This window comes from Loxodonta africana, chromosome 24 (assembly GCF_030014295.1).
Source record: "Loxodonta africana isolate mLoxAfr1 chromosome 24, mLoxAfr1.hap2, whole genome shotgun sequence".
NCBI classification, from domain to species: Eukaryota; Metazoa; Chordata; class Mammalia; order Proboscidea; family Elephantidae; genus Loxodonta; species Loxodonta africana.
In genome coordinates, this window is record NC_087365.1 from 15,200,132 (window position 1) to 15,214,793 (window position 14,662).

A 14,662-nucleotide genomic window follows, 5' to 3' on the forward strand; every position below is an offset into this window, starting at 1 on the left:
ACAACGTGAATACCTACTGTATACCTCACTGGATAGAATACACAAGAACCAAATCAACTACATCTATGGAAAGGGACGATGGAGAAGCTCAATATCATCAGTCAGAACCAGGCCAGGGGCCGACTGTGGAAAAGACCATCAATCGCTCCTATGCAAGTTCAAGTTGAGGCTGAAGAAAATTAAAACAAGTCCATGAGAGCCAAAGTATGAACTTGAGTATATCCCACCTGAATTTAGAGATCATCTCAAGAATAGATTTGATGCACTGAACAGAAATGACTGAAGACCAGATGAGTTGTGGGATAACATCAAGCACATCATACATGAAGAAAGCAAAAGGTCATTAAAAAGAAAAAAAAAAGAAAAGACCAAAACGGATGATCTCAAATGTACAATAGCCAAGGTGAACAGAAGAAATGATCACGTAGAAGAGCTGATCAGATTTCAAAGGGTGGCTGGAGAAAATAAGGTAAAGTATTATAATGAAATATGCAAAGGCCTAGAATTAGAAAACCAAAAGAGAAAAACATACTCAGCATTTCTCAAGCTGAAATAAATGAAGAAAAAAATAAAACCTCTAGTTGCAATATTGAAGGATTATATAGGCAGGAAGCATCAAAAGAAGATGCAAGGAATACACAGATTCACTGTACCAAAAAGAATTGGTTGACTTTCAGCCATTTCAGGAGATAGTATATGATCAAGAACTGATGATACTGAAGGAAGACGTCCAAGCTGCACTGGAGGAATTGGCCAAAAAAACAAGGCTCCAGGAATTGACAGACTACCAATTGAGATGTTTCCACAAATGAATGCAATGCTGGAAATGCCCACTCATCTATGCCAAGAAATTCTGAAGACAGCTACTTGACCAACCGACTGGAAGAGGTCCATATTCATGGCCATTCCAAAGAAAGGTGATTGAATGGAATGCAGAAATTATCAAAAAAATATCATTAATATAACATGTAAGTAAAATTTTGCTGAAGACAATTAAAAAATGGCTATGGCCATACATCAAAAGGGAACTGACAGAATTTCAAGCTGGGTTCAGAAGGGAGTGTGAAATGAGGAATATCATTGCTGATGTCAGATGGATGTTTGCTAATAGCAGAGAGTACCAGAAAGATGTTTAATGTTTAGCTATGTTTTATTGACTGTGCAAGGACATTTGACAGTGTGGATCATAATAAATTATGGATAACATTGCAAATAATGGGAATTCCAGAACACTTAATTGTGCTCGTGCAGAACCTGTACATTGACCAAGAGGCAGTCATTAGAACAGAACAAGAGAATATTGCGCGGTTTTAAATCAGAAAAGGCGTATATCAGAGTTGTATCCTTTCACCACACTTATTCAGTCAATGCTGAGAAAATAATCCTAGAAGCTGGGCTGTATGAAGAAGAACAAGACACCAGGATTGCAGGAAGACTCATTAACAACCTGTGATATGTAGATGACACAACCTTGCTTGCTGAAAGTGAAGAGAGCTTAAAGCACTTACTGATGAAGATCAAAGACTATAGCCTTCAGTTCGGATTACACCTCAACATAAAGAAAACAAAAATCCTCACAAGTGATCCAATAAGCAGCATCATTGTAAATGGAGAAAATATTGAACTTGTGAAGAATTTCACTTTACATGGATCCATAATTAACACTCATGGAAGCAACAGTCAAGAAATGAAACGACATATTGTATTGGGCAAATCTCTGCAAAAGATCTCTTTAAAGTGTTAAAAAGCAAAGATGTCACTTTGATAACTAAGGTGCGCCTGATCCAAGACATGGCACTTTCAATGGCCTCATATGCATGCAAAAGTTGGGCAATGAATAAAGAAGACCAAAGAATTGATGCATTTGGATTATGGTGTTAGTGAAGAATATTGAATATACCATGGACTGTCACAAAAACGAACAAATCTGTCTTGGAAGAAGTACAACCAGACTGTTCCTTAGAAGCAAGGATGGTGAGACTTCATATTGCTTACTTTGGACATGTTATCAGGAGGGACCAATCCTTGGAGAAGGACAGCATGCTTGGTAAAATAGAGAGTCAGCGAAAAGAGGAAGACCCTTAACAAGATGAATTGACACAATGGCTGCAACAATGAGCTCAAACTTAGTTAAGGATTGTGAGGATGGTGCAGGACCTGGCAACATTTAGTCCTGTTATACATCAGGTCACTATCAGTCGGAACTGACTTGACGGCACTAAATACAGCAACAAAGTCTCCCCAAAGACACTAAACTCAGGTGGTTTTTACTGGCAAACTCTACCGAATCATCAGGAATATTCTTTTATTATTTAATCATCTGAAAAAAAAATTTAAGAATCATTCTACAATACCTCAATAAAAACACTGATTTTACTTATGAATATCGATGTAAGATTTTAAATAAAATTTTGGAAAATCAAGAGGCATTAAATAAAATCAAGTAGGTTTTTTTAATCAAAAATATATATTTCAACATCAAGAATACATTTCTGTAACTTGATCTCGATAAACACCCATTGCCATTGAGTCGATTCCAACTCAGTGACCCCATAGAACGGAGTAGAACTGCTCCATAGAGTTTCCAAGGAGCACCTGGTGGATCCAAACTGCCAACCTTTTGGCTAACAGCCGTAGCACTTAACCACTATGCCAGTAGCACCTACAACTTTCCATCTCCTTACCCTGCATCATTTTTCTTCATGGTACTTATAGCTACCATATATTGATTTTGTTTTGTTGTCCTTTCCCCTACCAGAATGTAAACTCCTTGAGGGAAAGATTTTGACTGTCTTACAGATTTCTGTATCTTCAATGTATAGACTAGTCCATTGCATGACCTGCTCAGTAAATGATGGTTAAATGAATTATATTAATATGCTGAGAGAAGAAATTATAAGTAATTTTAATGCATACTGGAAAGGAATGTGATAAGATTCAATTTTATTTCTGATTTAAAAAATTACTAAGCCAAGACAATTTAACTGAAATGAACAGTAAAATGTACATATTAACAGCAAAACACAAGAATGCCCCTATTAAAATCCAGAAGTTCTACCTGATTAAAGGAAATAAGTGTCGCAAATAGAAACTGACAAAATTACCATTATTTAAAGATGATATGAGTGTTGACCTAGTATACCCAAGAGAATATTTAAGACCAATGGGAAGCCACTGAAATGTTTGAAATAGGGCAAGGGTGACATAATCAGATGTGGCTCTGACCACAGATATAGACTGGACAGGAGGGGAGCAAGCAGTGACTCTTGTAGTAGCCCGGATGAGAACGGAGAATAGCTCACAATAGGGAGGTACTGGAAGGAATAAATGTGAGAAATATTTTAACAGTAAAATTCATTGGAAGTTGATGGTAGATTGGCTATTTGGGGTTAGAGAGTAGAAAGTATCACAGATAACTCAAGCACGGGGTTATAAATGTTAGCGGTCTGGGCAAGGGACTTGAAAACTCACCATATAAAATATAGGCTTTTCTTTAATACCTATGTTTTCAGTCTGGTGCTTTACCTCCATTCTTCTATGTGCTTGTGTTACCAAGTCAAAAGTCTCCTTGATTCAGTTTCTCCAGGGAAGCACTATATGCCTGGCTGCACAGGGCAGGGTTTAGGAGTTGGCAGTCTAACTGCTATTTTTATGTACTTCCAGTAAATACCAATGTATTATCCCCACCTTACTTCTGCTTCTTCTAGCATCTGGGCCTCCACCAAGTGGGCCTTCCAGAGCTCTGCCCTGTCAGCATTCCTTCTGCATTAGCTCTTTCATATTCCCTAGGCCTGAGATGATGCATAGCACACAGCCTCATCTGGGGTGGGACTTCACATGTCAAGTTCCTACCAGACAATACTTTTGCTAACATATATCCATAATATGGGATCATCATATCCAGGTCTTTGTATTAGTTAAAACAGAAGTTCTCAAAATTTTTTGGTCTCAAACTTCTTTACTGTCTTAAAAATTATTGACGGCCTCAAACAGCTTTAGATCAATATTTGCCATGTTAGAAATTAAAACAGAGAAATTTTTCAAACGTATTTATTATTTCATTAAAAATAATAAGCCCATTAAATGTTCACATAAACCCATTGCCATCAAGTCAATTCCGACTCATAACAACCCTATAGAACAGAGTAGAACTGGCCCATAGGGTTTCCAAGGAGCAGCTGGTAGATTTGAACTGCTGGCCTTTTGGTTAGCAGCCAAGCTCTTAACCACTGCACCACTAGGACCCATATGTTCACATAAATACATATTTTTATTAAAAAATCTATATCTTCAAAAAGTTTAATGAGAAGAGTAGCATTTATGTTTTTGCAAATCTCTGTAATATCTGGTTTTATAGAAGGATTCTCATTCCTACTTCTGCATTCAATGTGTGTTGTGATATGTTGTTTTGGTTGAGGTATATAAGAAAATCTGTCCACATGCAAATATGTAGTTAAGAAAAGGAAGAGTATTTTAATAGCCTGCTCCTAGATAATTGTGGATATTATTCTTTGGTACTATTCCAGAATTCAGCAGTTTGGTGCACTTACCAGATGCATGCTAAAATGCCAGCAGTTTTACCTAACATTGCTTTTGTACCATCAGTGCAAATGTCAACGTGAGGAAAAAGGCAAATAATGTCTTTGTATTATTATGAAAATATCTTTGACCTCACAGACCTGCTGAAAGGGTCCTGCAGTTCTGAGGGATCCACAGACTATATTTGAGAACCACTGATTTAGGGTATAGACTTAGCTGAGTATGACTGAGACTCAATATAACTTAAGACAGAATTATAGTTTTTCCTAATGTTAAATTCAAGCAGGGACAGTGGCTGTGCTCTATGAAGTCATCAGGGACTAAGATTCCCTCTGTTTTGTGTCTCTGCCAGCTTCAAGATGTTGTCCTTGTCTGCATTGTGCAAGATGGCTCGCCATCATGTCAGAATCCCAACCAATGGGAAGAAGAAAGGTGGAAAGAGAAGGCATGCCTTTAAGAGCATGACCTGAAAATAGCTCACATCACTATCACTCACATCCATTGGTCAAAATGTAGTCACATGGCCATACCTGACAGCTAAAGAGGCTGGGAAATGTAATAAGTTAAACCATGAAATTGTTGATTGGCTTTTTTGACCTACCACATCATCAACTTCTTATAGTCTTTATTGCTCATATACAAATCACTTTTCTCTAGAAGAAGGGAAGACCAGGGGGACAGCCAGCAATCTCTCCCACAATCTTTTCCAATAAACCAGAACAAACAAATCCATTGCCATTGAGTCAATTCTGACTCATAGCAATCCTATAGGACAGAGTAGAACTGCCCCATAGAGTTTCCAAGAAGCAGCTGGTGGATTAGAGCTGCCGACCTTTTGGTTAGCAGCTGAAAGCTTAACCACTGCGCCATTTATTTCACCTCATGTTGAATATATTATGGTATTTTCTTCACTTCTCCCTCTATTGCCTTCCTCCAATTATTAGTCAAGTTTGCAGTGCTGATCTTGGCCTCTACTGTGCAAATGAGTGTTCTTTTCATCCCAACAAACAGCAGCTTCCGCTCCTTGCTGTCCAGTTGGTTCTAACTCACAGCTATCCTATAAGACAGAGTAGAATTGTCCCATAGGGCTTCTAAGGCTATAATCTTTACAGAAGCAGACTGCCTTATCTTTCCCCCAAGGTGTGGCTGGTAGTTTCCAACAACTAACCTTTTGGTTAGCAGCCTAATGTTGTGCCACCAGGGCTACTCAACTGAAGCTTAATAAACACATAATCTGAGAAGGCACTATGAATACGTATAATATGCAGCTTCACCCATGTCAAACATAAAACAGATGGCTCAGGTATATTCCAGAGAAGTAACTCTGAGGATTTATTATTGATATTTGTTTTATTCTATAAGTAAATTTTGACAATTTTTACTATAAAAACTTTCAATTTTTTGTATAATGAAACACTGTATCATCAGTGATAAGCAGCAAGACTGAGAGAAAATATTTACCAAATATATAACAAATGACAATATTTAAAGTATAGAAAAAGCTATAAATCAATAAGAAAATATAAATAAATCCAGTAATAATGGGCAAAGGAGATGACAGGCCAATGACAGAAGAAATTAAATGGCCAATAAATAAGAAAAAGTGTTCAAACTCACTGGTAATCTGCAGAATCCTATTAAAGCAACAAGATATTTTTTATTCATCAGCTGATAAAACTAAAAAATTAACGATTGATGCTGCCTGTTGTTGAGGGTGGCGGGATGGGTACTTCACATACTTATAGTAGGGGCATAAATTTTTGTAACCTTTTAAGAGGATAGTTTGGCAGAACCTATCAAAAATGTTCACTGAATGTCCAATTTTACTCAGCAATTCCAGTTCCACTTATTTATCCTAGAAAAATACACCTGTGCATGTATAAGAACTGCAGTGTTTTCAGTAACAGCTGAAAATTACTAATGCCTTAAATGCCTAATAAAGGGAAATGACTATGCTATTAAATTACAGTATGTCCACACAGCATGTACGGTCAGGGAAAATACTGTCACATAAAGTGATATTTTCACATAAAGTAAAAAAATCACTTTATGTCATTTTAATGATATTTGGAAAACATACTAAAATTTATCTAGAATGGTTGAGGTGTAAGAATAGCATATAAATGTTTTAGGGGGAAAAATAATAATAATGAGGGAAGAGTTGCTTCATCAAGCATCAGTTATATCTTATCCTACAATGACTAACACAATTCAGTTTTGTCCCAGAAAATTTCAAATCGACTGGACCTTTGCCATTTACGAGGAGCCCTGGTGGAGCTGTGGTTAAGCTCTTGTCTGCTAACTGAAAGGTCGGTGGTTGAACTCCACCAGCCACTCTGCAGGAGAAACATGTGGCAGTCTGCTTCCATAAAGATTACAGTAGTAGAAACTCTTTGGGGCAATTCTACTCTTTCCTAAAGGGTCTCTGTGAGTCAGAATCAACTAAACAGAAGTGAATTATGGGTTACAGTGTGGTTCGTAGACCAGAGGTCTGCACATCCCCTAGGTGCTACTTAGAAATGCAGAACCATGAGTCTAACTCCAAACCTACTGAATCTAAATCTACATTTTTGCAAAATTCCGGGGTGACTCCTGTGCACATTAGAGTTTGGGATGCGCTGGACTAGACCTGCAGGCTCATTAGAATCACTGTGGAGCTTTCTGAAAACCTAGAGGCTCTGGCCTCACTCTGAGACTCAATGCATCAGAATCACCCAAAATAGGATCACAGTCAGTTTCCTAAAAGCTCTAAAGAGATTCCATTGAGCAGCCATGATTGAGAACTAATGAAATAGGAAGTCCAGAAATAAACCCATGAATATAAGAAAATTTAGTAGATTATAGTAGTGGAATTCCAGATCGGTGTGTGGGCGGGGGAGGTGGGGAGAAGCCTAAAAAAATCAAAAATAAATAAAAACTATATACATAGATATTTGTGAATGTTTAGGAGTCCCTGGGTGGTGCAAATGGTTAAAAATTTGACTACTAAGCAAAAGGTTGGTGATTCCAAGCCACTCAAAGGCACCTGGAAAAAAAGACCTGGCTGCCTGCTTCCCAAAAGTCACAGTCTTAAAAGTCCTATTTAGCACAGTCCTACTGTGTTCACATGGGATCTCCATGAGTCAGAAGAGACCTCAAAGAAACAAGGTTTGTTTGTTTTTTAGCCTATGTAAATGCTTAGAAAATGGTTTGAAAAGACCAAAATATTATTGGTGTAGGGTTGGGATAATGAATTTTTACATTGGCCATATCTTATTTTAAAAATATGAAGAAAAAATATTCAAGTTCAAAAAATGCAAAAATATTGAAGGAAAAATTTTCATTGCCAAGAAAGGAAAGCACTTAAGGACCATTTGGCTTATAATGTTTTATTATCATGATTTATACTAAAGTGCAGTAAACATTGGTCTATTTTCACATATCTGTATAAAATTCCCACTATTGTAACCTTCCCCAAATGCTTGTAGTATTAAAAAAAAAAAAAATGTAAAAAAGACACTTTGTTTTTTGTTTTTTTTGGTTATAGTATAGGATATAAATTAAGAATGCAAATTACTATGGAGCAAATACTTAAAATATCCCTTATCCATATAAGGAAAGCCTGGTGGCATAGGGGTTAAGTGCTACAGCTGCTAACCAAAAGGTCTGCAGTTCGAATCTACCAGGTGCTCCTTGGAATCTCTATGGGGCAGTTCTACTTTGTCCTATAGGGTCGCTATGAGTCGGAATCGACTGGACAGCAACAGGTTTTTTCAGTTTTTATCAATATAGATATGAATAAGTGTGAAATAAATGGATTTGTTGAGTTTTGCTTTCTCTTTTGGGGTTTAGGCCTTAGGATTTTTATCTTCTTATGGAATAGGAGTGGAATATGATCAAGCCAAGGTAAGGCCATTTTGTTTTTTCAAGAACATTGAAAAGACATTTTTTAAATACATTGGTGGAACTCTTATGCACTGCTGGTGGAAAGGCAAAATGGTATAACCATTTTGGAAAATGATATGGCACTTCCTTAAAAAGCTAGAAATAGAAATACCACACAATCCAGCAATCTCACTTCTAGGAATATATCCTGGAGAAATAAGAGCCATCATACAAATAGACATGTACGCACCCATGTTCATTACAGCATTATTCACAATAGCAAAAAAATAGAAACAACCTAAGTGTCCATCAATAGATGAATGGATAAACAAACTATGGTACATACATACAGTGGAATACTACCTAATGATAAAGAACAATGATGAATCTGCGAAACATCTCACAACATGGATGAATTTGAAGGGCATTATGCTGAGTGACATAAGTCAATCACAAAAGGACAAATCTTGTATGAGACTACCATTGTAAAAAAACTAATGAAAGGTTTTGCACACAGAAAGAAACAATCTTTGATGGTTACGAGGGAGGGGAGAAGTTGGGAGGGAAAACACTAGACAATAGATAAGTGGCAGCTTTGGTGAAGGGTAAGACAGTACACAATACTGTGGAAGTCAGCACAACTTGAACAAGGCAAAGTCATAGAAGCTTTATAGACACATCCAAATTCCCTGAAGGACCAAGTTACTGGGCTGAGGGCTGGAGACCATAGTCTCAAGGAACATCAAGCTCAACTGGCATAACATAGTTTATAAAGAAAATGTCCTACATCCTACTTTGGTGAGTAGCATCTGGGGTCTTAAAAGCTTTTACGCGGCCATCTAAGATACATCTACTATCTACTGGTCCCATCCTGTCTGGAGCAAAGGAGAATGAAGAAGACCAAAGAAATAAGGGAAAGATTAGTCCAAAGGACGAATGGACCGAAACTACCACAGTCTCTCCCAGACTGAGTCCTCAAAACTAGATGGTGCCCAGCTATCACCACTGGCTGCTTTGACAGGGATCATAACAAAGGGTCCTGAAGGAAGTGGGAGAAAAATGTAGAACAAAATCCTAACTCACGAAAGAAGACCAGGCTTACTGGTCTGACAGAGACTGGAGAAACCCCGAGAGTATAGCTCCCAGACACCCTTTTAACTCAGTACTGAAGTCACTCCTGAAGTTCACCTTTCAACCAAAGATTAGACAGGCCTGTAAAATAAAAAATAACACATGTAGTTAAACCACATATTTGAGACGAAATGGGCACATCAGCCCAAAAGCAAAGACAAAAGGGCAGAAAGGGGCAGGAAAACTGAACAAATGGAAATGGGGAAACTGAGATTGAGAAGGGGAGAGTGTTGACACATTGGCTTGCAACCAATGTCACAAAACAAGATGTGTATTAATTGTTTAATGAGAAACTAATTTGCTCTGTAAATGCTCACCTAAAGCACACACACAAAAAAAAGAATTAAAAATATATATATTTAAAAAAAGACATTGAATAAAGAATCCATTCTAAGTAAAGTGGATCATTCTTTACGGTGGTTGAAAGCACCAGTTCAATAGTCAGAGAAAAATCAGGGTTCTAATACCACAAGTTTCTTGTTGTTGTTGTTGTTGTTAGATGTCATTGAGCCAGTTCCAACACATACCAACCCAACATACAACAGAATGAAAAACAGTCCAATCCTGCATCATCCTCACAGTCATTTGTTTGAGTCCATTGTTGAAGCCACTATGACAATCCATCTCATTGAGGGTATTCCTCATTTTTGCTGGCCCACTACTTTAGCAAGCATGATGTCCTTCTCCAGGATTAGGTTCGTCCTGATAACATGTCCAAAGTATGTGAGACATAGTCTTGCCGTTCTCGCTTCTTAGGAACGTTCTGTCTATACGTCTTCCAAGACAAATTTGTTCATTTTTCTGGCCATCTATGGTATATTCAATATTCCTCACCAACACCTTAATTCAAGATGTTGTGGATCAGGTGCACCTTAGTACTCAAAGTGCCATCTTTGCTTTTCAACACTTTAAAGAGGTCTTTTGCAGAAGATTTGCCCAACGCAATTCACTGTTTGATTTCTTTAATGCTGTTTCCATGGGTGTTGATTGTGGACCCAAGTAAGATGAAATTCTTGACAAGTTCAATCTTTTCTCCATTTATCATGATGTTGCTTATTGGTCCAGTTGTGAGAATTTTTGTTTTCTTTATGTTGAGGTGTAATTCATACTGAAGGCTGTGGTCTTTGATCTTCATCAGAAAGGGGTTCAAGTCCTCTTCACTTTCAGCAAGCAAGGTTGTGTCATCTGAATATCGCAAGTTGTTAATAAGTCTTCCTCCAATCCTGATGCTGCATTCTTCTTCATATAGTCTAGCTTCTTGTATTATTTGCTCAGCATACAGATTGAATAAGTGTAGTGAAAGAAACAACCCTGATGCATACCTTTCCTAATTTTAAACCACACAGTATCCCATTGTTCTGTTCAAACAACTGCCTCTTGGTCTATGTACAGGTTCCTGATGAGCACAATTAAGTGTTCTGGAATTCCCATTCTTCACTATGTTATCCATAGTTTGTTATGATCCACACATTTGAATGGTTTTTTATAGTCAATAAAACACAGGTAAACATTTTCAGGTACTCTCTGCTTTCAGCCAAGACCCATCTGACATCAGTAATATCCCTCATTCTACATACTCTTCTGAATCTGGCTTGAACTTCTGGTAGTTTCCTATCAATGTACTGCTGCAACCATTTTTGAATTATCTTCAGCAAGATTTTACTTGCGTGTGATTATAGTGTTCAACAATTTCCATATTCTGGTGGATCACCTTTCTTTGGAATGCGCATAAATATGGATCCCTTCCAGTAGGTTGGTCAGGTAGCTGTCTTCCAAATTTCTTGGCATAGACGGAGTAAGAACCTCCAGTGCTGCATCCATTTGTTGAAACATCTCAATTGGTATTCCGCCAATTCCTGGAGCCCTGTTTTTTGACATTCACTTCAGTACAGCTTGGAGTTTTTCCTTCAGTATCATCAGTTCTTGATCATATGCTACCTCCTGAAATGGTTGAACATCAACCAATTCTATTTGGTACTGTGACTCTGTATTCCTTCCATCTTTTTTTGATGCTTCCTGAGTTGTTCGATATTTTACCCATACCCATAGAATCCACAGCTCGAGACTTGAATATGTCCTCAGTTCTTTTGACTTGGTAAATGTTGTGTTCTTCCCTTTTGGTTTTCTGACTCCAGGTCTTTGCACAATTCGTCATAATACTTTGTCTTCTCGAGTTGCCCGTTGGAATCTTGTGTTTAGCTGTTTTACTTCATCATTTCTTCTGTTTGCTTTAGCCACTGTATTTTCAAGATCAAATTTCAGAGTCTCTTCTGACATCCATTTTTGTCTTTTCTTTCTTTTCTGTCTTTTTAATGACCTTTTGCTTCCTTCAGAAACCCTGGTGGTGTAGTGGTTAAGAACTATGGCTGCTAACCAAAAGGTCAGCATTTTGAATCCACCAAGTGCTCTTTGGAAACCCTATGGGGCAGTTCTGCTCTGTTCTATAGGGTGGTTATGAGTCAGAAATGACTCCACAGCAGCGCATTTTGCTTTTGTTTTTTTGCTTTCTCCATGTATGATATCCTTGATGTCATTCCACAACTCGTCTGGTTTTCAGTGTATCAAATCTATTGTTCTTGAGATGGTCTCTAAACCCAGGTGGAGTATATTCAAGGTCCTACCTTGGCTCTCATGGACTTGTTTTAGTTTTCTTCAGCTTCAGCTTAAACTTGCATATGAGCAATTGATGGTCTGTTCCACATTCGGCCCTTGGCTTTGTTTTTGACTGATGACATAGAGCTTCTGCATCATCTCTTTCCACAGATGTAGTCAATATGATTCCTATGTATTCCATCCGGTGAGGTCCATGTGTATAGTCAGTCACCATTTATGTTGTTGAAAAAAAGGTACTTGCAATTAATAAACTGTTGGTCTTGCAAAATTCTATCATCCTATTTCCAGTGGCATTTCTATCACCAAGGCCATATTTTCCAATTATCAATCCTTTTTCTTTGTTTCCAATTTTGGTATTCTAATCACCAGTAATTATCAATGCATCTTGATTGCATGTTTGATCAATTTCAGACTGCAGAATTTGGGAAAAATCTTCCATGTCTTCATCTTTGCCATTAGTGATTGTTGAGTAAATTTGAATAATAGCAGTATTAACTGGTTTTACTGGTAGGCATATGTATATTATCTCATTGCCATGGAGTTGTTTCTGACTCAAAGCAAAGCTACAGGACAGAGTAGAACTGCCCCATACAGTTTCCAAGGATCATCTGGTGGATTTGAACTACTGACCTTTTGGTTAGCAGCCATAGCTCTTAACCACTATGCCACCAGAGATTCCAGAATAGATCTTGGATTTTTTTTTTTTTTTTTTGATGAGGAATATGACGCTGTTGCTCTTCAATTTGTCATTCCCAGCACAGTAGACCATATGATTGCCTGATTCAAAATGGCCAATACTGGTCAATTTCAACTCACTAATGCCCGGGATGTCAGTCTTTATGTGTTCTTTTTTATTTTTGATGACTTCCAATTTTCTTAGTTTCATACTTCATACATTCCATGTTCCGATTATTAATGGATGTCTGCAGCTGTTTCTTCTCATTTTGAGTTGTGCCACATCAGCAAATTAAGGTCCCAAAAGCTTTACTCCATCCACCTAATTAAGGTCAACTCTAGGGCAGCTCTTCCCCAGTCGTACTTTGAGTGCCTTCCAATCTGAGGGACTCACCTTCTGGCACTGTATCAGACAATGTGCTGCTGCTATTCATAAAGTTTTCACTTGCTAATTTTTTTCAGAATTAGATTGTCACATCTTTCTTCCTAATCTTCCTCAGTCTGGAAGCTCTGCTAAAATGTATCCACCATGAGTGACCCTGCTAGTATCTGTAATACCAGTGGCATAGCTTCCAGCATCACAGCAACATGCAAGCCACCACAGTAAGACAAACTAATGGACAAGCAGTGGACAAGATTCTTAATGTCCTCATATTCCAAATTTTTCATCGAAGGTAGATAGTATCTACTTCATAGGGCTTTTGTGATGATTAAAGGAAATATCATATACAACGTCCTATCACAGACTCTAGAGCTTGTTAAGCCCCCAATACATTGCAGCCATCTTTATAGAGGAAGAGAGTGAAAATTGAAATTTATTTTAGAGTGTCTCAAGGTTCATTGCTGGGCTAGGAACAAAAATATTTAAATTTTGACCTACGTGTGTGTGTGTGTATATATATATTTTTTTTTTTTTTTTTAGGCACTGATATATTACACCTTTGGAAGTGCCGGAGGAAGCATGATGTCCCAGATGATTTTGGTTTGTAAATTAAGTATTTTGGGGCCTGAATAAGTGTGTTACAAATGCAGCATTGTCATAATATTAAGAATTTATATGCCTGTGTTTTAGGGGTACAGGTATTTGTCAGGAATCAATGTTCTACAGAATTGCGAAGTTGCCCTAAATCATTACAAGAAGGTGGCAGGCTACAGTGAGTAATCCACATAATTTATTTTAAGATAAACAGATTTGGCAAGCAATTAAAAAATAAATAGGTAAATCCAGTTGACATAAATTTATGAAAATATTTTTAAAAACTATGCTTTTAACTTGGGTTATAAGGCAATTCTTTTAATACAGTGTAGAGTTTCTTGTTCCTCTTTAGTTACTTTTCAAAGGTTTTAAATGATTGTACTCATCTTTTTTTTTTAGTATATATCCACAAACAATTCTCTTTTACTTATTCTTGTGATGTTCATTCCTTAAACTGACAATTTGAATGTAACGACAATAATATTAAGCAGTTTTCCAAATTCTAAAATTTAGAATATAAATGACTTGTTAAAAATCCCTAAAGAAATAAATATAAGGCACAAACTTTGGAGATCTCTATCACTACACTTGAGAACAATTCAACCCCTATTCTTTGTCTATTCAAAGTAGAGCATGGGGTTAATATATGCTCCTAAGCACCATTTTCAAAGCTGTATGACATTTCATCTTGCAACATCTCTGAACTTAGAATTTTTAAAAGTCTTCCAAGAAATTAATAAGATCAAGTCCATTTGATTAATTTCTGTAATCAGAATGACATCTAATCACACATCTTTGGTACTATTAGGATCTGAGAAAAGGAGGGAAGAAACTACTTTTGAATTTAAGATGTTCTATGTAACA

At 37.2% G+C, this 14,662-nt stretch overlaps 1 protein-coding gene across 1 annotated transcript in view; it reads left to right on the forward strand.

Annotated features, from left to right (window-relative positions):
* SEL1L2 (SEL1L2 adaptor subunit of SYVN1 ubiquitin ligase) overlaps window positions 1–14,662 on the forward strand; it is a 74,890-nt gene that overhangs the window by 14,190 nt on the left and 46,038 nt on the right. The window contains exons 3-5 of the mRNA XM_064275766.1: window positions 8,371–8,424; window positions 13,745–13,804; window positions 13,895–13,976. Of these exons, the coding sequence (XP_064131836.1) occupies window positions 8,371–8,424; window positions 13,745–13,804; window positions 13,895–13,976 (196 nt within the window). The remainder of the gene's footprint in view (window positions 1–8,370; window positions 8,425–13,744; window positions 13,805–13,894; window positions 13,977–14,662) is intronic.